We start from the raw sequence: 26875 nt of genomic DNA on the forward strand, positions 1-26875 counted from the left end.
GACTATTTCATATTTCAGTAATGCATTGATTTATACACATTGATACACAGGTATATACGTATACGTCATATCACACAGAATGAGCAGTCAGTGCAAACGATGTAACGCCGACATGTCATCATCACCAATTTAACTCGATACATTATGATACAATATAGAGGGAGTGTATGATACAGTATAGAGGGAGTGGGATGCAAAGCCTACCTTACAGGGAAAATGCCGTGGATGTGGCCGAGATATCTCCGACTTGATCTTTCTTCTTCGGTGCAAACTTCCCACGCGAGTGTTTTAGCTGAAACGCTCTTATTAATGACAAACGACTCTTCGTATAATGTTGTTATGATTTCTTTGATCAAACTGAAATACAATACTGACACGTCTTGAAAAAAATATCACTATGTGTCGGGAGAGAGGCGGTCCGTTCCCAGACCATTGTCGGTATAATTTTAAACATGGAAAATAAAACATATAGGGCACATTTTAAGTCGTTTCCGTAAAGAGTATTCTATGAAATAACGTTGTCAGTTGCCATGGAATGATAATAGTCTCATGTCACACGAAACCCGTCAAAAAGTGTAAACACCTAAAAAAAAATCCGTATAGTCTTAACTGTTCCACAAGAAAAGAAGACCACTGGTTGTGCTATGCATAAAAATCAAATGATTTCTTCTCAGATTCAAAGTGCATCGCTTAATGGCAACGCTGGTCAAGTGGGTCTCCGATGGGTGGTCGTCTCCTGGGGGCAGGAGGGGTGCGCTGAGGCCATTCAGACCGGAGAGATGACACGTAGGGGGGGTCTCCGTCTCCGGAGCTTTTCCAGATGCCGACTCCCCGTAGATTCAGGCGGGGATGTTGTCCTTGTAGTCTTGTCTCAGTATGTATAGTTTTCTCAGTGTGTATCTCTCACTCCTGTCTCGTCTGAGCCCTCAAGGAGACGTTGAGTGTGTTACGGTGGTCTCTCTCCCGCGTCCGTCTGAAGAGCAGACAGCACACCGGACCCGAGCCAGCCCGTGTCTCCGTCTCCTAGCGCGCCGCGGACTAGCCCACACTCTGCCAGCTCAGCGCATACTGCTCCGCCCATCCACCATGGGCCGTCTTCAGCTCTTCTCCAAAGTCTCTCTCTCTCTCTCTCCCTCTCTCTCTCTCTCTCTCTCTCTCTCTCTCTCTCTCTCTCTCTCTCTCTCTCTCTCTCTCTCTCTCTCTCTCTCTCTCTCTCTCTCTCTCTCTCTCTCTCTCTCTCTCTCTCTCTCTCTCTCTCTCTCTCTCTCTCTCTCTCTCTCTCTCTCTCTCTCTCTCTCTCTCTCTCTCTCTCTCTCTCTGTCCTCATGGCCATGTTCTTTAACCCATTCAATAGGCCACCGTGTTTACTGTAATGTTCTCGTTTTCTGTAAGTAATGCCATATTTTAGTTTGAACAAGTCACATTCCAAATCAAGCTCTTAAGTAACACTGTCATTGGAAAAGCATATCCTATGCTTCCCAGCCTGGTCTCCAGTGTATAATTTGCTTGCACACACACACACACACACACACACACACACACACACACACACACACCGCCTACCCACCCCCACCCAACCACCTCCAATGTACAGTTTCTTCCCCCTTAAATCATGTATATACTCTCTTTTTAGACTCTCTTTGTACTTGTATATCTGGTATGTCATAACATTTCTAGATGTAACAGTATGTATGTCTATCTGTATGTTATGATGAATTAAAAATGGGGGACCCTGATGTAAACAAGACGAAAGTCTTTCTCTGGTCTGCATCCCCTTAACAATTGTGTGTATTGAGCTGTACTGTATTGTACCCATTCTGCAATATGTTAATAAAATGTTCAATCAATCAAAACTCGTAGCTCACAGCCACAGACCTGGCCCAGTACTGCGCGCTTCCAGGTGCCAATTACCATCACGCACCTGAGAGGAGTTCCAATCAGCTCGACGGGAGCCCTCTTACAGGGCCGTAGCCAGGGTTTAGAAATTAGGGAGGTCCATTTATTTTTTTGGCCCAGACCGGCCCACTATAATCGGTCGGACACCACCCACCAGTACACCATCCTTACGGTCCCCTTAAATATGCGTACCTACTGTACTATTCCCCCCCCCAACCCATTACAAAGCTGGGTAGTAAGTGCCATGGACAAGTGGACCAGTGTACTCACTCGCTCTTGGCTGAATCTTGTTTTGGGTGGTGATGTAAAAACACCTGCATCATAGCAGGCTCAGGATGGGCAACGTAGTCTATAGCCTGTTCATCCCTGTCTCTCTCCTCCACAACCTGGCTTGACTAGACATAAGGAGAGAGATGATTACAATTAACTGGTACATTCAGGTCCAGAATTGTTGGAATCCCCTGACAAAGATGTGCAAAAAGCTGTACAATTTAAACAATACCATACTGGTAATGAGAAAATAGTTGTTTATTCAATGAATGCATGGAGCAGTTCCATCTTATTTCATTTGATACTAACTACTCAGTTCATACAGATTTCAAGTATTCAAATATCAATGATGAATATTGCATAAGGTTTACACAGTTAATAGATCACCTTCTTGTTTTATATTCATCTTATATGGCAATTAAATCAATGGTGTGTTTGTTTGGGGAGTTTGACCTTGATTGGGCCAGCCCAGCCCAATGTCAGTCAGTACCAATGGGCCGATGTCTCAGCCTAGTAGTGGGCCGGTCGTTGACCAAAAAAAAAAAAAAAAAATGTTATAAAAAAAAATTATATACTTTTTTTTTTTTTTTTTAATAGTTACAAATAGTTACCGAGGTCCGGACCTCGGTGACCTCATAGCTGGCTACGGCCATGCCCTCTTATACACGGTTTGCTGAACATTCAGTATCGGGTCGTTTTGGTCACCACCAGCTACTGCTTGTTCCTCTTGTGTGTTTCTCCAGTACGCCCTTGGAGATTGCTGCTGTTTCCTCTCTCTGCCTCCGTGGACCCGTGCCTCGTATTTCACTTTGCCCTTGGTGAGTTTTTGGATATCTATTTTTGATGAACTAATATCCTCGTTTTATCCTGGACTCAATACCTTCATCCGTTTTTGTGTGTTCCTTAACACTGAAGACAATACCTTCATCTGTTTTTGTGTGTTCCTTAACACTGAAGAATTGTCGCTTTGTTTTGTTACGACTCTGTCTTGTTACTGGACTCTGCCTCGTAGATTTCTACATTTCTATTACTGACATTCTCCGTTCTTTTTCTCCACGAGTGGATTATTATCCAGCCGCAGAGCCCTACTCGGCTAAAGGATAATCAAGCTGCAGAGCCGCAGAGCCCTACTCGGCTAAAGGATTATCAAGCTGCAGAGCCGCAGAGCCCTACTCGGCTAAAGGATTATCAAGCTGCAGATCCCTACTCGGCTAAAGGATTATCAAGCTGCAGAGCCGCAGATCCATACTCTGCTAAAGGATTCCCCTCGGATGCATTTACTTGATTGTTGCTCATTTCTGTTTGTGAAATAAATACGCCCGTCGTTTTGGCTAACTCTGAACTACCCGTCTGTGTCGTGCTGTTGGGGTTGTTTACAAACCATAACAAGACCCACAGTATCAATACAGAACATGTGGGAACAAGTATATGGGCATATGAGCTTTGGAGCAAGGAGACATTTGAGCAATGGACATATATATTTGACATATATATTGGATATATATATTATGAGCAACCGACAAAATAGGACATTTTGGCGATGGGACATTTGACATCTAACCATAATTGCCTCAGTTTTCAAACAAGGACAGATGAGAAGCGATTCACGCAAATCGCATTTCCTGTGAGCTGCCACTAGAAGCAAAGCGGTTTATCGTGAGTGAGTTACTGCATGAGTAAGCGAGTTAGTGACATATATTGCCGGTATAGGATCTAAAACATGGAATGCACGACGACAACTAAATTAAAACAAATTTGATAATGTAGCATTAGGATGTCTACAACATTATTATTCATTGAATTCCTGCAGGACACTAGACGTAATCATTCATTTGACTGATCATTGATTTAATTATTAGTCTTACTGAAGTTGTCATTGTTGTAACTTCACAAACCCATATAGTCTCATTTAGCACTCCTCCTGTTCTTTTCTGTTTCTGCACAAACGTACAAGATACAAGAGTTTTATTTGTCACGGCATACAGTGAATTGCGGGGGGTCTCGCCCGCAACGATGTGCATAATACAAGTAATAATAATAAGAGTCCAACCAATAGAGCGACATAGTGCAATAAACAAGTAAACAAAGTAGGCATATCGGTATCTGTACATGAGCTATTTACAGAGCATGGTAGGACATGCTAGGTCCTGTGGCAGTGCAGTACACTGTTAGCTACGGATGAGGCATTGGGTCTTTATGTACACTGCTATACAATGCTATATTATACAATCTCAAGCTATACTATTCTTAAAGTGACCTATCCTTCTGTAAAGTGTCCATAGTGTGAGCGTGTGCAGCATGAGTGTGTGTGTGCTCATGTTAAAGTGGCTGCTAGTGTGTGAGCGTGTACAGTGTGTGTGTTGTGTGTGTGCTCATGTGTGCTCGTGGAGAGTTCAGTGTTCAAGGCTCTGATGGCCTGGGGGAAGAAGCTGAGCCTAAGTCTCTCTGTCCTCGTTACTGGTGCTCGCAGGCGTTTGCCTGACCGCAGCAGCATGAACAGGCTGTTGTTGGGGTGGTGAGGGTCTTTCATTATCCTGCAGGCTCTGGATTTGCACCTCTTGTTGTATAGGACCTGCAGGGTTGGTAGTGCAATACCCGTGGTACGCTCGGGCTGTAGTGGAGCCTTCCATTCTGAACCATAATGTGTTATCATCTGAAATCTCTGTTAAAGTCACCTTTTTCATGGGGTATGGCATTACAGATTAGAGGTTGAGGAGGCATCTCTAATTGCCTCTGTGGGTGAAGAAGTGCTCTTTACTTTACTCAACTAAAAGAAGAAATACCCAGGTAAAACTGTACTTAAGTAAAGAGAAGTATTTAATATTGGATGTACTTGATGTAAATGTTTTTATGGTGTCTGTGGTATCACAATTCTATTTTTATGTTTGTTATTTCCATTGTCGTTATTGTTGTTGTTGTTGTTACTATGTTCTCTGAAGTCCTGTTTATTGTTGTTATTACTGTATTGTGTTGTCTTGTTTCATGTAAAAGAAAAAGAAAAAAAAACATGTCCCATTGACCTCTAAAGGTTAAGTGTCCAATTGCATGGTCCAGTCATATTGTGCGTTGCGTCCTCTTGAAGTTGGCGAGCTTCAAAATTTAATGTACATAATCTTCATTAATTTCAATACATACATATTTTTCTTCAAATTAACTAGTACCAGATGGGTTCAGATTAATGTAAAAAGTGCAATATTTCCTTTATGATGTAATGGAATAAAAGTACAAAATTCCCTAAAACGCTAATAAAGTACAAGTACCTCAAACATTTACTTACTCTAGTAAAAAAAATACTTAATTACTTTCCTACTACAGTAGGGTCACAAACCCATTCTAAGGCACTAATTCATAAGAATAACAATGCTGAAATTCAATTGTAGATATAGATATTCCCTTTTGATGATATTGAAAATCCCTTTAGCACTACTTCATCAGGTAGATGCTTAGCCTCTGTGTGTGTTGCGATTTAATGTCACATGTAGCCTCAACACTGAAGACTTGTATGATATTCATAATGCAGACGCGTGTCAAGACATATTCCAGACACTCATTCTCCCTGATGATACCCCTGTATCTATTTACCTGGCCGTCACTAATCAAATCGTTTAACAGTTTATTACTGTTGAGTCTTTGAATTATATCAGACTATTACAGGAGCCTCTAGACACTCCTATGCTACGTTCTTATTTGAACATAAGTGTTGAAAGCCCTTTATCTGGTTATTTATGAGCATAGTCTTACATTGCTAACACATTTCATCCCCCAAAAAACGTTATTTCCAATTTGACTAGCAAGAGCTTTGCTCCCTAAGGGATCAGAGGGTACAGTTATCCCCCCCAAGTCTATCACCTCATACTATTTCATCAAAGATACAAAAGGATAAAAATATAAAGACAACAAAAATATAAAGATTAAAAAATGATATTTAGCATGGTAACATTAACACTTTAACTGCCAGAAGACGAGTTTAGGCGTCCTTCCCCGCCATGCTCAAGTTGCCGAAGACGCCGTAACTCGTCTTTGATATCAATATTTCAAAAATCTGTGATCGGATTCATATTTCCCATCCGCTGGCCTGAGACCCACCAAAAAGCCCCACTGAACCCTCTAGCGGTTCAAGCGCTCCATCTGGTGGCCGATCGGCGCAATCGCCAAAGAGGAAGTTACTTGGACGATGTGCTATTCACCCATATTACTTCCGGGCACTCGGTATAGGTTCCGGCACTCTAGCTCGTCACAATACATAGCGATCCGTTGCCAATAACTCGATAAACAACATGATTTGGACGTATATACTATTATACAAGCTGGAAATGGACCCGATATTTCTACATCCCATAATAGGCAAATGTCTGTTCCACGCTCATCGCCCAAACGGCGCGAGGAAGATACGGTAAGATTCAGCGTTATTTTTCAATGTCTCCTATACTAACTGATCTGATGAACATATGACCCACACTAGATGAATGGTATAATGTTGCCCACGGAATTATAAACGCCCCCTCACCCATCCGGTCAACATCAGATGACGTGTAGTAACTTCTAGAACCATGTCTAGTTGGAATTTTTTATATCGCGCCGATTGCCATCAAACTGTATTTCATCATCAATATAATGCATTTGGGGCTATAGATCACGTTCTGGAGAAAGCTGCAGAAAGAGATGAAAACATACTTATACATTAGACCATACTTTAGTATGAATATGTGAATGAAAAAGTTTAACGTTGCTTCACCCTGAACAATACATATAGGACATTGAATGGGCCCTAATAATGGCAATTTAGCAATAGAATTTAAAAAGTTATAGCTCTGCAAAGAAGGGGAACTTCTCCATAGACAAATAGAGCTGGCAACCTATGGTATATCATGAATTTAGCCTTAGGCAATCAAAGTGTTAAAGCAAGCAAGGGCAAGAGCAAACACTCTAAAGATTACATTCTTCATTAATAAATGCACTCATGAAACACTTTTCCAAACTCAGCAACAATTATAAGACATGATAACCATTTTGCTTCCTCAACAGGGGGGGTTCCATCAAGTTACAGCATACAGATGTGTCTCCCATCCACCTCAATTCGATGAATTGAAAATGGGGGACCCTGATGTAAACAAGACGAAAGTCTTTCTCTGGTCTGCATCCCCTTAACAATTGTATGTATTGAGCTGTACTGTACTGTACCCATTCTGCAATCTGTTAATAAAGTTTTCATTCATTCATTCATTTCACAACAGCTCTAGTTTCCTCTCCTCCCGAGAAATAAAGGACAGAGCTCTCACAGACAGCATTAATGTGCTCTGCTTGCAAATAGTCGCTTGCTCCCGACTTCTGAGCTGTATCCAACACTTCACGTTCCACGGCAGTGTGTGTGTGTGGGGGTGATGATGATGGGGGTGCTAAACTGTTCATCATAAATGTTGCTGGCCTTCATTTATTTGACCGTATCACCACTAGAGGGCGGGTAGTAACAAACTGGTTCCCAATGCAGGTGTCCTCATGGAGGGTCTCTCCAACACACACACGTCTGTAGAAAATGTATCCTTTTTCAAATAAATAAACTCGATATCAAGATTATAAGAATATTAATATCAGTTTATTAAGATTGATGTGCATTTTGAGTAATTTCAGATGAATATCCAGATGTGATAATCATGTACATGTAAACTAGGCTGCCTATAACAGGGCTGGGTACCTAGGACAAGCTATTGTATGATAATGTATTGGCTTCAAGATTTGTATTTGATTTGAACTTGTCCTGAGGCTCTGAACATGTATTATACTATGCACGTTCAAAATTCACCATACATCTTGAATTTCCCCAAGGGGATCAATAAAGGAATATCTTATCATTACAATAATATTTTTTTCCAAATCCCTATAAAAATAATAACAATTATTATTATTTGTTGTTGTCATTGTTGTTATTATTATCATTATTTATTATTATTATTAGTAGTAATAGTAGTAATGGTAGTAGTAGTAGTAATAGTGGGCTACAGGGCTAGTAGTATTGTTATAATCATTTTTACACCACTCTGTAAACTTGTTTTAAAAATGTGTTTTACAAATGTTGTAATAAATTGTTGTGGTTACAATATTTCCAGTGGCCTACATCAATGTGTGAACTATTGCCATGTACCTATGAATGTTCTGCTACTGTTTGTAGCATAAAGGCTAGACTTCAGGGGGACCCTGATGTAAACAAGACGAAAGTCTTTCTCTGGTCTGCATCCCCCAATTGTGTGTATTGAGCCGTACTGTATTGTACCCATTCTGCAATCTGTTAAATAAAGTTTTCAATCAATCAATCTATTCGATATAAATTCATATCACCATGCCTTTGTAATCGTAATGATCAATTTATTTGGGCTATATGTGGCATTCTAAATACATTTGAAAATGTCGCCATTTTTAACCTCGCATCGGATATTATTATTAATATGTTATCGTATAGTTTGTCTGGGCTACATACAAATGCTTCCAACGCTGCGATCATATAGGCAGCAACAATAACAAGAAGGACGCCAGCGCTACAATGTGTCCACAACACCGTGTTCTGTAGGAGCCTGATACACGCTGCTGCTGGGCTGCACGTTTCCGGGTGCAGAAAACACTGCTCCCATTTTGTGTCTATGTTGTTTCTCGCGAAGCCCACACCGAGCAGACTGAAGTGGCGATTAGGTAACTCACTCATTTCTCCTCCTCCTCCTACTACTCTTACACCCAAAATGGTGAACACATCCAATGTCAGCCGCCCCTCTCTCGGTAGCTGTGAGCTGTCCCTCCAGTCCGAACCCCTCCCCGGGTTGTTGCTGTTGTTGCAAAAGCCCAAGTCCTGCTGCCAAGTGCCAACCCGTCAGCTGATCCCCTCTGTTGTTGTTCGAGTCACCGCCCCTGTGAAGACATTATTTATGCTCTACTTATCATTCACACATTTTTCAACAACAAATCAACTTTATAGATATAATAGCCCAAAAACAAAGCACTAAAAAAGAGTAATGTTTCCGAGCTCTGGGTCAACAATAGTAGGTAGCCAATGTTCCGTTTAATTTACAATTGCACCCTCCATTCTACCATCTACGTGTGTTGGTTCGACTAAACAGTCCTTTGTTTACATGCAGCCACTATGTCTGCGGAAGGAGCTTTTAGTGCTGTGTGTGATTCCAACCAGCTGTTTCCCGCCTTGAAAGACATCCGATCAGCTGCAAAACACACACACACACACACACACACACACACACACTCACGTCCATGCAGAGGGAGAGAGAGAGAGAGAGGGAGGGAGAGATAGAGCGCCACACACAACGAGGGAACCCCATCAGCTGGAAGTCGAGCAACATTACAACTCTGAGCAGCCAGCTACTACTAGTCTACTACATTATAGATACAAGGAATTCTCTTATTTTTTTTTTTTACTATGAGAATTTAATACATTTCGAATCAAGGGATTTTACTCACAACTTCAACATATATATATATTTTTTTCCCTAAATATTCCACGCCAAGCATTGGGGACCAAAACTGGAGAGGAAGGCATGGAGTATTTCATGGTACCAGCTCAGAAGGTGCCTTCCTTGCAACATTTTAGGAAAACGGAGAAAGAAGTGATTGGGGGCCTGTGTAGGTGTGTATGTTCTCTCTCTCTCTCTCTTCTGGTTCCCTGTTCGAACCCGTCTTCGTGTGTTCTCAGTGCGCACTTAGCGACGGCGCGGCCGCGGGGGCAACATGCTCGATCTGATCTCTGTTATTGTGTACAACACGACCCACTCTCCGAGAGCGGGACGTCGAGGCAAACACCACCATAGCCCCCGCGGTTAGTCCCGGGGCCGCGCGGTGCAGACCACGGTGTCATCGTTTCAACGTTACTTTGTCTATTTGTGCACAAATCAATACATTTGGTGCTTCGCAAACACAAACCACGTGGTTCCGTGCACACCACCACGCTGCTGCTGCGAGCGCATCCATAATAATATCCCTATCCATATTATTATTATCCCCGTGTTTCACTCGCGTTCGCTGATTTGCATAGGAATATGAAAGGTGTTACACGCGTGTTACAGACAGTGTGAAGGAGTTCGGTTTCACACGACACCGTCGGGGTTGCTTTGAGTTGACTTGGCCGAGAGAGCGGCTGAAGTTATGTGGGTGGTGCGGCCATGCTTGTGGCTGGTTCTCAAACAGTGATGAGGGTCTGGCGCTGCCGTCCTGCATTTAACACGTCGTTTCCACTCACTAAAGGGAAAGGGATGATTTGTTATCGCAATCGCCGACATTCGACGAGGTAGTCGTTTCCCTGGCATTTGTACCTGTTTCGGTGCGCTATTGACCCATTTCCACTGCGTCTTTTTTTAATCGCGCACCTCTGCCATGCTGCCGCATGGACGCGCGGAGGGGAAGCGAAGTCGCATTGTTGTAATGGCGGAGGAGACGATACGTCTTGTTTTCAGCATGGTGCTGTGGGGCCTTCGGTGTGTGTGGGGGTTTCATTCGGTCGTTTGCAAATTATAGCCGCGTTTCTGTCCATTGCGGGGCTATTTCGCAATCGGCGGAGAAATTAATAGTGGTGTTATTAATAAGGGGGTGTGTATACTGTGGAAGGCCCGTCACTGCGTCTGCAACCTTTTCCGAGAGGGAGGCGGAGGGATCCGCTGTGGGTAGTAAGGCAGGGGGGGGGGGGGGATGTAGTCCGACTCCTCACGGAGGATGGCTCCACTCACGGGCAATTCTTCCTAGCTATCCAGGCTTTGAGGTTTGAGCGCATTATGGAACCCATGAGACATGCATTTTTGGAAGTAGCCTAGATATACAATTTGTAGAAAGGAAGAAGAAAAACTCACGAATTCCAACTGCAAATGAGTGCAGCATATTCAGAAAAAAAACAATGGACATAATACCAGTTATAAAGCTCTAATAACTTTGTGTGTGTGCTTTAGTAGATTCGTGACACTTCCGAGTGGGGACCATGGGCACATATTTTACACAAACACTAGATGTATTATAAAAAATGCATAACTTTTATTCCATTAAAAAAGGGGGAAATACTACTTTAACACAGTCCCTGCCACGCTTATATCCATCAATGTTTGATCACTGCCACCAGTCTAAGCCTATGGAGATGTTTACCTTCTTTGCAGGGCTATAACTTTTTAAATTGTATTGCTTATTGACATTACTATGGCCCATTCAACATCGATTATCTATCGTTCAGGATGTAGGAACGTTTTACTTTTTCATTCACAGGTTCATACGAAAATACCGTCTAGAATATAAATATGTTTTTATCGTTTTCTGCAGTAATTCCTAGAACGTGAGATATAGGCATAAACGCATATATAGATTATCAAATGCCGTTTGTTGGCGTTACACGCTATATTAAAAATTTCAACTGTACATGATCCTAAACGTTATGACTGATCATGCGCGGGGGGGGTCGTTTATAATTCCGTGATCATCGGTAAATGCTTTATGTAGTATGGGTGATATATTGATCGGAGCAGTTTGCATGGATAATAATTGTAACTGAGGGGTACAATTCCCTGACTGTATTACTAGATATGATACTTACTACCACTACCTTTGTACTTAATATTCGGCCACCCAGTACTCGGCATAAATATATTATGATGAACACTGTCACGTAGATGAAACGGATCCAACACAAATGTACGAATTAGAAATAGGTCTTTATTTCTACACAGCGATGGTGTGTAGAGCAAGCACTTAATCAAATCAATCACATTTATGAATGGAAATTAGTATGCACTTTTATGGCAAGAGTATTCGTCGGTATATCAATAGAGAATGTCCAATCTCTGAAGGCGCAGGTGGTACATATACGACCTGGAATAGTGTAAGGAATAACAGCAATGATACTTTAATGATTATAGACTGGATACACTAGGGGGGGTCAATCCGGTCGCTTGTAAGCCGACAGGAGTAGGAAGGGGGGGGGGTAGAATCCGGCTGCCTCATCCGGCCAAGGGTATCCCAGGTGAACCCACTGTAGTGCCGTTCAATGCGCCGGCGATCCTTGGACCACAGATGAAAGCAGATGGACTCTTTGTGGGCCGGCGTCCTCCGGTCCACGGAGGAGAGACGTGAAGCGACCTCGTCTTGCAGAGCGTCTCCTCACCTTGCGTCCTCTCCAGGGGGGGGGTTCCAACACACGGCAGTGTCGGGGGTCTTTATCCATGGAATAATCAACGTATACAAAGCATAATCCGTGCCTGGGAAGGCGGGCTGTCGTCGGTAGAATAATCCGGTATACAGGTCCACTCGCTCGTCGGCTCTGGGGCTCCTCGGGTGCAGCTTCACGTGGGGTCAACCACCCTGGATAAGCAGCCAGTTCTCTGCCCGAAACGATGGGGTACTGACTACGGTAGTATTCTCACCGCACGAAGCACTATATATTAACAGACTATTATTAGCTTAATAGACTACGTCCAACTCGACGATATAGTGCCAAATATGACTATTCAAATATTAATATACACGATGTCTCAATACCGATGGTAAGCCGAACTTGGCCTTACTCCCACACGTGGCGTCGCGGGGAGGCTTTACGTCTGTGACTCTATTGGAGGGTAAGAAACTGGACTGAAAAGGAAGTCCTACTTTAGTAGCGCAGTATATATACGCACTATGAACAAATAGTCCCATTAGTGGTGCGGTAGCCAGATTCCTACGCGGAACTAGGACTTGTTCGTACATGTTGAGCGGTACGTTTGAACTGGGTCTGGGGGGTATGGCAGCCTGGCACCAAGGTCTCGACCAATAGTAGAATGGAGACTATTATGGGATGTTCAGTAGGCTAGAATGGATATTCAATGCATATTGTACAAGGAATATACAAGGGATATCAAGGAATATTAGAGAATATACAAATACAATTAAATATATATATATAAATAAATATATATATTCGGTTTAATCTGGCCCTTCACAACAGCCACCCCCTGATTGGTCCCAGACCTAATCAGTTAAACAGAGACAGATTAATCGCGTTGTCTATTTACACATAAGGGTTTGCTGTAGGGGTCAGTCAACTTCACAAAGTCATAGGGTTATAGGGTCATGGTCATCATCGATTGTGTCTGGGAGTCGGGGCAGTTCTATGAGCCTCGCCACGGGACGGGTGTAAGTGCGACCCTGGACAAGCACTTCAGCTGCTCGGACCTTGCCGTCGGCACCGGTGATCACTTTGCTTACGCGGCCGGCCGGCCACATAGCTCTGGGCAGTGATTGATCAATAATCATGACGACTGTTCCTTCTGTCAAATTGTCTCTCTCCTTTACCCACTTCTGGCGGGTCTGTAGAGACGGTAGGTAGTGTAGTAGGAAACTGCTCCAAAACTTGTCGGCTAATACTTGGCTGTACCTCCACATTCGTCGGCCGTTCGCTTCTTCAGGCCGGTACATTGTCTGGGGTAATGCAGGATCTAGCCGCCCCATCAGGAGTGTGTTGGGGTCGCCTGTACGTTAATGCCAAGCAAGCAGTGCAAAAATGCTTCCGCATTCGTCACCGCACGCTAGTGCGGTAAAGCGCCCTTCTTTTCAGACAAATGCTACCGTGCGTGCACCGGCGGCGGCGTGCTCGCTCAGGTGCGTGCGTGCGCCGGCGTGCTCGCGCGAGGTGCCCGCGCATGCGCATGAGATCCCGCCTTGAGCGGAGCTCAATATATATAAGTCACCGCCCCTTATTCAGTATCTACCAATAGCTCAATTGGCAAGGACACATGGCTGTGGATCCTATGGCTTGTTTGCTGGCGAGTTCGAATCCCATCGAAAATATTTTTTAACGTGATTTTTTTTTAACGTGTATTATTTCGCCGGTTAAGGTTATTTCGCCGGTTAAGGTTAGGCATGGTTAAGGTTAAGGTTAAGGTTAGGCATTGTTTCGGAGTTGGTTAAGGTTAGAACGGTTAAGTTTAGGCGCTGTTAAGGAGCTGGTTAAGGTTAGAGTTTGTCAAAGAGAATGGCAATATAATTTCTATGGTTAAGGTTAGGCATGGTTTCGGAGTTGGTTAAGGTTAGAACGGTTAAGTTTAGGCGTTGTTAAGGAGCTGGTTAAGGTTAGAGTTTGTCAAAGAGAATGGCAATAGACAGCCTATTTCCGCGCGACCTGGGCGCTGGGCGGCGGAAAATGAAAGGCGCATTACTGCATGCCACTACGATAAATTTTTGCACTGCTTGCTTGGCATAAAGCTACACGCGTTGGGGTCTGCGGAGATAACAGTGCTCAATCCACAGAACACAGACTTCTTATTTTCCACCTCCTCTGGACTTGCTTCCCTCGGGATAGGCATGGGCCACTGTCCTTCCGGGAGTCTTAGGAATGCGGGGCCGTCACTGTAAGCATTGTGACGGGTGAGGTCATCCAGGGGCATCCCCCGGGTGATGACGTCAGCTGGGTTCTGTTTTGTATCAACGTAGCGCCACTCTGTTTCTCCGGTTAACTCTTCGGTTAAGTCTTGAATCTCGGTGACTCTGACTCCCACGAAGACTCTGTACCTGCATGAGTCCGATTTGATCCAGGCGAGTACTGTCGTGGAATCTGACCACAGGATTGTTCTAGACACCGGTATGGTGAGCTCACGTTGGATGAGCGTGGCTAGGTGCGCTCCGGCTAGGGCTGCGCAGAGCTCTAGACGTGGGATAGATTGTTGCTTGCGTGGGGCTATTCTCGAGCGGGCGAGGACAAATGCTGTGTAGATCTCTCCCCCCTTTTCTTGGGCCCGCAAGTAGGCTACTGATCCGTATGCGACCTCTGAGGCGTCACTGAAGACGTGTAAGTCCATTTTACATGTCTCTGGCCTCACCGTGGGTGGGAAGTAGCTTCGGCGCATATTAACGCCTGGGAGTGAGTGGAGCTCCATCTCCCACTCTCTCCAGGTGGATGCAAGGTGTGCGGGAATGGGGTCGTCCCAGCCCTGGTCCTTGTCCCACAATGCTCGTACAATCATTTTTGCCCTGGTGGTGTACGGTAGAATACATCCTAGCGGGTCATATTGTCGGGCGAGTGTTGTGTACACACTCCGTCTGGTGGTCGGCGCCGCCGCCGGCCTTCCCTGCTCCGTAGTCAGGGGCTTGTGTCTGTAGTGAAGCGAATCTGTTTTGAATCGCCACACCAATCCCAGGGTCATCTCCTGGGCTTCTCCCGGGATTGTAGCCATCCAGGTCTCGCTGCTGGCTGCCTTGTCCTCGGAGGAGAGGCTGCGCAGTACTTGCGGATCGCTGCTGGCCCACTGCCTGAGATCAAAGCCGCCTTTGATCAATGAGGCGCAGAGTTTAATCAGGAGAGCCTCGGCTTCTTCCTGGGTTGAAAGGCTTTGTAGACAGTTGTCTACGTAGAAGCTGTTCTTTACGCTGTGTCGGACCTCTTCGTCCGCTGCTGGGTCCTCTGCTACATGTTTCTGTAGTGCAAATGTAGCACAGCAGGGGCTGCACGTCGTTCCGAAGGGGAGGACTTCCCATTGGTAGATGGCTGGGTGCTCATCTCCTGGCTTCTCTCTCCATAGGAACCGTAACAGGGGCTTGTCCTCCTCTACTAATCTCACCTGCAGGAACATTCCTTTAATGTCCCCGCTGATGGCCACCTTTTCCTGGCGGAAGCGGAGTAGAACGCCGAGTAGGGAGGGGCCGAGTGTGGGACCGGGCAGTAACTCTTTATTCAGATTTTGGGATCCGATCTGGTAGCTGCAGTTAAATACTATGCGGTCTTTACCGTTGTGATGGACCTTGTGGTGAGGCACGTACCACGATTCAGTGGTCTGGTCAGCCTCTTTAATGTCCATCTTTGTGACGTGTCCCGCTGTGATGAGCTTCTCAATCTCAGCGCGGTATACACTCTCTTGGGCGGGGTTCTTGGCTAAGCGCCGCTCCGTGTTCAGCAGGTACCGTTCTGTGGCGTCTGTCTTGGCGTGGAAAGTAGGCATTCCTTCTCGCCGCAGGCGTGGCGTATCTCAACACGCCGTTGACCGGGACTCTCTTGGTCCCTGTCTCGAGGAGGTGAATGGCGTAAATGTCATCTTTAGAGCGAATGTCTTTCTTTCCGTTCTTAAAGGGCATTTGTTCCAAGGTCCATAGCCGCTCTACGTGTTGCAGGAGTGCGGTTTCTCCCTCTGTGACTCGGGAGTGGAGACATCTAGTGGCTGTACTTCGGTTGAGAGATTTGGCGAGCGGGCCTTGGAGAGTCCATCCCAAACGGGTCTCGACTGCTGCAGGACAGCCTCGGGGTCCGGTATGAACCCGGTCTATCGGGACAATGATGTCTGCATGGTCGGAGCCTATCAACAGGGTCGGCATAGCATTGTCTATGAGCGGGATCGGTAACTTGCGCAGATGTGCATATTTCTCCATCAGCTTGGCGACGGGGTATGTGTACCGCGACAGTCCTATTTCTTGGCTGGTGAAAGCGTCTGTAATCTGGTACCGTCGCTCAGGCTGGCCGCTTGCTGCGATAGAGAATGAGACATTCTCGCCCTTTATCGTCTTCAAATCTCGTCTTATTGTCCGAATTGTCATTTGGGTTTCGCTTCCCCGCAGCCCTAGCTGGGCCGCAGCGGAGGCGAGCAGAAGGGTCTTCTCTGACCCGTCATCGAGGACGGCGTAAGTGTCCAGGACTTTATTCTGGTAGCTTAGTGTCACACGCACTACTTTTAGGAGTACTCGGGCTCCACTGCTGCTGGCGGGATCGATGTACATGACGCTCGCTTTGCTGCTGGATGGTGCGGGTGAAGGGCGCCGTCTGTTACTGTCGTGAAGTATGTCCAGATGGGCTCCATCGCACTTGGTGCACCTTTTCTTTAAGCAGCATTCGGCTGCCATGTGTGAGCGCGCACAGCGAAAACAGCGCTTGTTGGACTTTATCCATTGACTTGCTTCCTCCGCGTTCAGCTTGGGGAAGGAGTCACATTGCGCTAGCCAGTGTTCTTTCTCACAGTAGGGGCACACTATCTTCCACTTCTCCGTTCTGGAGGGGGTACTGTGGCTCCTGCTGCTCGGTACTGACTCCGATTGGTGCATCACAGTCACCGATCTTCTTCCATCATTTAGTCGTCTGGTTCCTTCTCTGGAGCCAGGGGTGCTCCGTCCGAATGTATCTAGCCGTAGGCTGCTGACTTCTCTCGCCAGGAAGTCTGCTAGATCGAGGAGGTTCGGTTCGGGGCCATTCGGGTCTCGGTGGTCTCTCTGCCGCCTAAAACGCTCCTGTCGAGCGGGCGGCAGCTTCTCCAAGATCCTTTCCACATTTGAGTTGGCGTAAAGTTCATGCCTCCCCTTCTTTCTCTGCGCTCCCAACATCCCTACCAGGGACTGCACTCTGATGGACAGGTCGTCCAGTGCTCGATTGTCTATTGCTGGGGGTAAGCGGTCGATGTGTCGGATCTCCTGGATCACGTAATCCCATATGCGCCCATACCTCTGGTCCAATGCTACCAGCGCTGCTGCGTATGGGGTGGTGGAAGTCGCGTAGGCGAGCGCTATATTATGTGCGCGGGGTACCTTTAAGTGCTTCAGTAGGATGGCGTATTTGTGGCGTTCATCCAATACATCCACCAACATGGTCTCCAGACACATGCGGAGTTCTGTATACTGGGCCCGGTTCTCTTGGGTGAAGTCGGGTACCATAGGCGTGCCAATGTATGACGCTGACTGTGGATACATCGGCGAGCGTTGGGGGAGAGGCCTCCTAGGCGAGTCTCCTCCCGCTCCTTGGTATGGGCTGGTACCGGCAGTGTACCATGGCCCGCTTGTCCAGGTGCTGTTCCTCGGTGCGGGTCGTGCGTCGTGCTCACCCGTGTATAGAGTCGGGGGTCTGTAGCGCAGCTCCGCGGGAGTATAGCCTGGGCTGTACCGGACCTCCTGGTCCGGTAGAGTACTGTGCTGTCGTCGGGCGTGGTTCTCCTCCTCTTCCTCTTCGTCTTCAGTTAGGTCATCCAGTGCTTGTAGTCTCTGGTTTAGCCTCTCCACAGGATATGCTGCTCCTTCCCGGTTGCTAGGTCTCGCTTGGACCGGTGGGGGGAGGTGGTCTGTGGGGGGTATAGACCTCGTCTGTTGGTCAAGTTCAGGGTTGTTTACTCGGCTAGGGGATGCCGCCCTGGAGGTGTGTCTAGACGAGTTCCTGGAGCCTCTGGCGGAGGGAGAGGGTGTTGTCCGTCTGATCAGCTGTTCTATTAGTTGCGCTTGCTGTCTGTCGCGCTCTGCCTCCCGTAGAGCACCAGCAGCTGCTCGCTGGCTGTCTGCTCGGTCTCGGGCCACATTCTCTTCCCTCTGAATGCGTCTTATTTCTAGACGTATATGCTCTTCTTCGCTCCGCTGCTGGATCTGCAGTCGGTCGCGTTCAGCAGCGGCGTTCAGGCTGATGAGGAAGGCCTGCTGTAGGGTCCTCTCTGCCTCGCTGGGAGAAGGCGGTTGTATAGGGGAGCCTTCCCTCGGGGTACTCCTTGCGGAGCCTTGGAGCTCTATCTCCACGGTGCTCTCCCCGTCTTCTTCCGTGCCGAGTTCTCTCTCGGTAGAGTTGTATTCCTCCCGGGACTCATCGGGGACTACTTCTTCAGTACTGGCGGGGTGTGAAGTCATGTCTGGTTCCCACTGGTCCCCACCGTGAACTTGGTCAGTTACATTAGAACCCGTAGGGGCCTCTATGGTCGGGGTAGTCTGGGCGTTGGGGTTAGACATACTTTTACTTTCTAATTTTACCGCGTTTACTGTTAGTAGAAGACTAGGTTGTTGACTGACAGCGTAAGCCTCTAAGTACTGAGGGAGCCGTCGTTCGCGCTGCGGGCGTTGGTTAGGAGGATCGTTTCGTGGAGTGTTCATCATAGGCCATTTCAATATTAATAACACTATATTAATATTACACTAATTACCCTCCGGCTCGAAGGACCAATTGTAACTGAGGGGTACAATTCCCTGACTGTATTACTAGATATGATACTTACTACCACTACCTTTGTACTTAATATTCGGCCACCCAGTACTCGGCATAAATATATTATGATGAACACTGTCACGTAGATGAAACGGATCCAACACAAATGTACGAATTAGAAATAGGTCTTTATTTCTACACAGCGATGGTGTGTAGAGCAAGCACTTAATCAAATCAATCACATTTATGAATGGAAATTAGTATGCACTTTTATGGCAAGAGTATTCGTCGGTATATCAATAGAGAATGTCCAATCTCTGAAGGCGCAGGTGGTACATATACAACCTGGAATAGTTTAAGGAATAACAGCAATGATACTTTAATGATTATAGACTGGATACACTAGGGGGGGTCAATCCGGTCGCTTGTAAGCCGACAGGAGTAGGAAGGGGGGGGGGGGTAGAATCCGGCTGCCTCATCCGGCCAAGGGTATCCCAGGTGAACCCACTGTAGTGCCGTTCAATGCGCCGGCGATCCTTGGACCACAGATGAAAGCAGATGGACTCTTTGTGGGCCGGCGTCCTCCGGTCCACGGAGGAGAGACGTGAAGCGACCTCGTCTTGCAGAGCGTCTCCTCACCTTGCGTCCTCTCCAGGGGGGGGGGTTCCAACACACGGCAGTGTCGGGGGTCTTTATCCATGGAATAATCAACGTATACAAAGCATAATCCGTGCCTGGGAAGGCGGGCTGTCGTCGGTAGAATAATCCGGTATACAGGTCCACTCGCTCGTCGGCTCTGGGGCTCCTCGGGTGCAGCTTCACGTGGGGTCAACCACCCTGGATAAGCAGCCAGTTCTCTGCCCGAAACGATGGGGTACTGACTACGGTAGTATTCTCACCGCACGAAGCACTATATATTAACAGACTATTATTAGCTTAATAGACTACGTCCAACTCGACGATATAGTGCCAAATATGACTATTCAAATATTAATATACACGATGTCTCAATACCGATGGTAAGCCGAACTTGGCCTTACTCCCACACGTGGCGTCGCGGGGAGGCTTTACATCTGTGACTCTATTGGAGGGTAAGAAACTGGACTGAAAAGGAAGTCCTACTTTAGTAGCGCAGTATATATACGCACTATGAACAAATAGTCCCATTAGTGGTGCGGTAGCCAGATTCCTACGCGGAACTAGGACTTGTTCGTACATGTTGAGCGGTACGTTTGAACTGGGTCTGGGGGGTATGGCAGCCTGGCACCAAGGTCTCGACCAATAGTAGAATGGAGACTATTATGGGATGTTCAGTAGGCTAGAATGGATATTCAATGCATATTGTACAAGGAATATACAAGGGATATCAAGGAATATTAGAGAATATACAAATACAATTAAATATATATATATAAATAAATATATATATTCGGTTTAATCTGGCCCTTCACAACAATAATAAACAAACAGGCTGAAAGTAACGTCAGCGTCCTCTTACCGTTGGGCGATGAGACTGGAGCAAAAACATCCCACTTATTTGATGCAATCGCCTAAATCCATTTCCGGTTTGTATAATCTTAATACATGGCCAAATCGTATCGATTATTGCGTTATGGCAGCGATCGCTACACAGGGACGTGTGTATACAGTCCAGCAACAATAAGCGAGTGGCCGGACGCATTTCGGAGACGCACCGATATCCAACCGGCCATTTCCGGTTTGGCAACTCGCCGATCATCCACCAGGGGGCAGTATTGAAGCGTTGCAGAGTTGTGCCGGCTCACACAGCATCAGACCAGGCTCCGTGAGGGAAATATGAATACCATGGCGAAAAAATTAAATATGATCAAAATAACGTCGTATGCCGGTGGAATGGCAGAATTAGCATGAACTTGAATCACGTTGTACAACGTTTTTGGCGCAGGATGTGTTAACCTAGCCACACAAGCCAGAACATTATTACAATTTGCGAGATTTTTCTGGCTTGCTTGGCTAATTTGAATATTGAGCAAAATCTTAATCAAAGGCTTTGCCAATTGAGGCAATACATCATTTTAGTGAAATTACACACAGTAGACCCCTATTTATATCAAGGCCCATGTTGGAGCTTACCTACATCTCTCTTGCCTCCCAGCCTGTTACTTTAGCGATTATGTTTGTGTGCCATGGCTACTGTAGCAGGCCCATGTTGATCTGTGTCGACTCTGCAATGTAGGAAAAATACACACACACACGCACACACAGTCCTCTCCTCATCTGTTTCTACACAATTGTTCCCTGTGTTTGCGTTGAGGCAGCTGAGTCAGTACAGATAAGAGCCTCACTAGAAAGCTTCCCAGAGATACCCAGAGACGCAGAGGTGGTGAACCAGGCACAGTGGATATTCAATGTTTTAATGCTGGCAAATCTTACAGACTAGTCTCTAAAGTGTTGTTAGAATAATATAATTACAGCTCTGCCTCTGAGAGATGGCTGGAGAGACGCAACTAGGAAAGATGCCTCTTTAAAGTTTTATATGTGTAGTGCTTTTATACCAGGAATCATTTGAAGTGATATTTGCACAGCTTGAGGATGCCATTTTCAACAGTACAGCAGAATGTCCTCACGTTACATTAATTACCATATTAAATGGGGTTGAATTATATATTACTGTGATGCCAGGACCTTAAAGGGATATTTCACTTTAGTAGAACTTGTCATGTTTCAATAGTCTTACCTCTATGTAAATGCATCTACAAGTAAGCTAGTGACCACCCTGTCATCGGTGTGATGTAAGTCGGACATTTGCCCAGGCTCCTTGCCAATCAAAGTCATTTTCCAGGTCTGGTATATCCCTCCTCCAGACAGAGTCAAGTTGGAGGGTTTCATACGAGGACGTTAGTAATTGATGATAAAATTCTGAAACAAAACCTCTCGATGTCTCTCTTGCGTAGAAGAATTTGTGGTATCTGTGGTGTTCGATTGGTCTGTCTAATGGAACACCGTGAGACTTCAAACATAGCTCTAACTGTTTGTGAAAAAGCCATGTGGACTTGGTGAGATTACATTTTTTGCGTATTTATTTATCACTACAAAAACCCTGTTTGTTAAAAACATCCCCTAATGAGTGTATGCCTTGCTCTTCCCATATAGGGAATCTTATAGGTCGTTTTCCAATTAAGAGTGCATTGTTATTGAATAAGGGAGTATGATTGTGCCATTTTTGTGGGTTAGGATTTTCTTTTTGTGATTCACGCCATATCCGGATCGCATGAGTAATTATGGGGCCAAATTTTTGTTCACAGTGCTTGATTGGTAGTTTAGTGTATGCTATGTCCTTCAGTCTATGTGGGGCTACTATGTTTTCTTCTATTTTTCTCCAGGATGCTAATGCTTGGGAGTCAAACCATGTTGTCAATGGACTTAATGTGTACGCCTTAAAATATAGGAAAAAATCTGGAAATGCCATGCCACCATCTGCTTTATTTCTCTGTGCGGTGGATCTTTTTATACGTGGTGGTTTGTTATTCCAAATAAATTTGTATGTGGAGGAGTGTAATCTTTTCCAGTAACCCTCTGGAGGGGGTAACGGTAGCATTGAACTGAAGAAGTTGATTTTAGGTAGTACATCCATCTTAACTATTGATATCCGTGCTTGTACTGTGTTTTTAAGTTTTGCCCATCTATCAAGGTCGTCTTTGATTTTGTTTTGTATTTTTGTGTAGTTGTGCTTCACCGTTTGTCTTATGGTAGGGAATATTTCCATTTATTACCTTTTGAAAGATAAAAGCAGATCCAGTAAATGTGTTGTAGGGTTGAGTGTGCTGTGTATCTTTGACTTGCACAGCATGTTTGGGGAGCGGTTACACCTTTGCCACAGAATACTATTACTGTATAGTTTTATTTATATTTCAGAAGTATAATATCTAATATTTAGACTTGGTCCTCAAAATGAATGGAAGTTAATGAAAAGCCTGACACCTGGGAGCCATGGTGGTGTTGACAGCAGACGACAGAGGTTCCAGTAAAAGTGACATATCCCTATAAAATGCCTGATAACAAAAATTGGTGGATTTTTTTGTCAAATCAGTTGTGCAATAGTCACTTTTGGTGAGTTGTTTCTATACAATTCAGTTATATGACATTTAGGTATGACACAGGACTACACAAGCATTTTTAGTATAGAAATGTGTCAACAGACTAAAGCAGGGAACCACAATATTTTGCATACGAATTATGCAGAATGTAATATCATAACTGTCTATTGTTTTTCTTGCAATTGAGCCAATTTTCCTTAGGTACGGTTTTGAGGTGTGTGTTCAACAGAATGTAGTATCAAAAACACATTCACAAAAAGTATGGGTTACTGAATGCTGAACTGCACTGTTATAATCACTAAGCCATTGTAAGACCTTACCTGTGTCCCTGTATCACTTGTCTCGGCTGCCCTTTGATTAAAAAACGTCCCTATGTCCATTTTCCTTTTTTTTGTGGCATATTTCAGTTAGTCACAGTAAAAGTCACCTAGTAAAAGTGAGATAATTGACTATATCAAAACATGCTAGGGCTGTACCGAATAGTTCGAAGCTTTGTTCATAATGTTGACATTCAAATTCTAAATCAACATAAAAAATTACAATTATAAAAAAGATTATTATTATTATTTTTTTTCTTTTTTTTTGCCAAGGTATGGCGAGTGCCATACCTTGTCATACCAGAACGACGCCCCTGAAACTACCTAATGCCTAGTTATATCACTGGTTAAGCTTAGGCGACTCTTTCGAAGTTGGTTAAGGTTAGAGTTTGGAATCAGGGCTGGTGTTCTATCGCCCTGCTCTAAGACAAACTCTAACCTTAACCAACTTCGAAAGAGTGCCTAAGCTTAACCAGTGATAGAAACAGGCGTCACACGATTGGCGCAGATGTCACATGACCAGAAACGTCAGTGGCCAATCAGATCGCGGAAAAATGCAAGTTAGTTGGTAAAAGTATTGACGCGGCCAGGTGTCTTGACGGGGGCCTTACATAGAGGGATGTCCCAATCGCTGTCGTGGGCCGATCTCGCCATATTTTAATTGATCAGTATCAGCTATATTAAGCTTTATCAAATTCCGATGCTTTTTTGTTTAAAAAAAGAAAAAATTTGAAAACCATTGAGGGAAAGCTGTGATGTAGGCAATTTTTTCTTGGTGCAGAGGTAATCAATTACCAAGCATATCTTATCTACATTGGACTGCTTTTACTTTAATGTATTTTAAGTGTGCACTATGCTGCTGTATTATCTAGTAAAATCAAATATAAGACTGTATCACAGCAGATACTCAATATTAAATGATGGCGCAAAGAAACGTGACCGGGATATCCCTACATAGCTATATTAAAAGAAGCCAAAAAACAGTTTTTAGAGTATCGTGTTCTGTCTTAACTCATTGGACACCGACAGCGATTATATACGCGTGTGTCCGACAACCAGTGAACACCAACCACGTATATATACGTTATTTGATCATTATTTCTTTTATTCGATAAAATACCAGCCGCATCACGCTAGACGGCGGTATCGAGCACCCTTTCTAACATTGTATCCTGGGCTGTGGGATGACCCCAGGTCTCGGGTTTAATTTTTCCTTCTCGGGCGAGGCGAACGGTTCTGCCGGTTACATTGAAGCCCGTCAAATATGCCCAATCCATATGTTATGGTGGATTATGCTGTCGAGCAAATGGACATTGGATTTACCAGATGGCGATCAAGAAATTGGAATATTCTTTTTGGATTACTCCCGGCCACAGGTAAGGGCGATTTGACGTATATTTGAGCTTGATCCTGCAATGCTTTTACACCGATCGGGCTGATAACCGTTTTTATTGTTCAATGCGAATGCTGTTACTGACAATCAAATAATCAGAAACTATCTAGATTTGATTTCAGGATAATAGCGTATACAGGCAAGACATGGCAACGTGTACAATGGAATTGACGTATACTGCCATAACTAAGCATTTCATGAATTACCCTAGACCGCTCTAAAACCATACTTATATTCACCACGGTATAACACGGGAACGTATGGATGGGAAAATTATCTCTTTTTTGCATCTTGACCGGAAGAAACTCACCCTCAACATAGGGGCCCCCCAGGGCTGTGTTCTGAGTCCCCTCCTCTACTCCCTGTACACACACGACTGTGTGGCTCAGCGGAGTAGCAATACAATCATCAAATTTGCTGACGACACAGTGGTGGTGGGCCTGATCTCTGCCAACGACGAGAGGGCCTACCTGGAAGAGGTCAAGGTCCTGGCGGGATGGTGCCAGGAAAACAGCCTCTCCCTGAACGTCAGCAAAACAAAGGAGATGATTGTGGACTTCAGGAGGTCGGGGGTCAAGGACTACAGCCCCCTCAGCATCGACGGGGCACCGGTTGAGAGAGTCAACAGCTTTAAGTACCTCGGAGCCTACATATCCGAGGACTTGACATGGACCACACACATTGACAGTGTTGTGAAGAAGGCACGACAACGCCTCTACTTCCTCAGGCGCCTAAGGAAGTTCCAAGTCAGTCAGAAGATCCTTAAGAACTTCTACTCATGTACAATAGAGAGCATCTTGACTGGCAACATCACTTCCTGGTTTGGGAATAGCACTGCACAAGACCGAAGCAGACTACAAAGAGTGACACGTTCAGCCGAACGCACAATTGGAGGGGGGCTCCCCACCCTCCAGAACATTTACAACAAGCGTTGCAAGGGCAAGGCTAAGAGAATCATTAAAGACTCCAGTCACCCGAACAACTGCCTCTTTGAACTGCTGCGGTCAGGCAAGCGATACCGGAGTCTCAAGGCGAGCACAGAAAGACTCAGAAGAAGCTTCTATCCCCAGGCCATCAGGCTGCTAAACGAACAATGAATGAACACTACACAACAACAACCACCAAACACACATAGCACACACATCCACACGCACACACTCACTTAAACAAACACACTGTAGCACCCACTCCACACACTTTATAGCACACACCCACTTTAAACAAACACACTGTAGCACCCACTCCCCACACTTTATATTTATTGATGAAGGATTGCACTACAACTCGTACACCTTACTGTAAATTGTACCTAAATTGTACCTCATCCCATTTCTGCTTTGCACTAGATAGTACTGTACATTAGTACACTGCATAGTATTGTATATTATATGGTAACTCAGAACATTGTACATATGTCTATACCGAACACTGTGACCTCTTTTTCTTCTTCTAAATTACACGTATACTATGTTTGATACTATCTTGTCTAGCACAGTCTCTGGAGCGTAACAGTAAGAAGCATTTTGTATGAAAGTATTCTGTACTTCTGTATGACAACTATTAAAGAAACTTGTCAAATGATTAGTATTGTATCCATGGCTATAATATAGAATATAGATTTAGCTCTACAAACAAGGTGACTAACTCCCATCGTTTACAGCATGGCAGCAGCTACCACAGGATAAGGCTAATAGCTGGCAGCCAATGATTTATAGCCGGCTATATTTCGAGTCGACCATCCATTCGGGATTCCACCCAATTTACTTCTGCTTGAAGTAACGTTAACGCTATATTTAGCTAACGCTTTTATCCAAAGTGACTTACAAGTTCTGTATGACAAGTCAGCAGGAAGGGTACAACTCTTACATCTGAGTAACATGTTCCCATGCATTAAAGCGTTCCGTCTCTACAGACGGATTTCAGTATTTTTTTTTATTTTTTTTTGTCAATTTGATTTGGAGTCTGACGGAATTGGCTACCTGGTATAATATGATTTTTAGATGCGTAGGGCATTTTGACCATTCTAACCAATCAAACGTGAGCTTGACGCACA

At 45.0% G+C, this 26875-nt stretch overlaps 2 protein-coding genes across 3 annotated transcripts in view; one reads left to right on the forward strand and one right to left on the reverse strand.

The window, feature by feature from the left end:
- glis2b (GLIS family zinc finger 2b) overlaps positions 1-1013 on the reverse strand; it is a 47984-nt gene extending 46971 nt beyond the window's left edge. The window contains 1 exon segment of the mRNA XM_084328965.1: positions 205-1013. The gene's annotated coding sequence lies outside the window, so the exon portion shown is untranslated.
- An 8453-nt stretch (positions 1014-9466) lies between these two features.
- The window catches only part of tfap4 (transcription factor AP-4 (activating enhancer binding protein 4)), a 42328-nt gene continuing 24919 nt past the window's right edge, over positions 9467-26875 (forward strand). The window contains exon 1 of one of the 2 annotated variants that reach the window (XM_084329343.1): positions 9467-9790. In XM_084329343.1, the coding sequence (XP_084185469.1) occupies positions 9702-9790 (89 nt within the window). In that variant the 5' untranslated portion in view covers positions 9467-9701. The remainder of the gene's footprint in view (positions 9791-26875) is intronic. The other variant, XM_084329344.1, reaches the window with a different exon arrangement.

Source organism: Notolepis coatsorum (genome assembly GCF_963971535.1).
Source record: "Notolepis coatsorum genome assembly, chromosome: 14".
Taxonomy (NCBI): Eukaryota; Metazoa; Chordata; class Actinopteri; order Aulopiformes; family Paralepididae; genus Notolepis; species Notolepis coatsorum.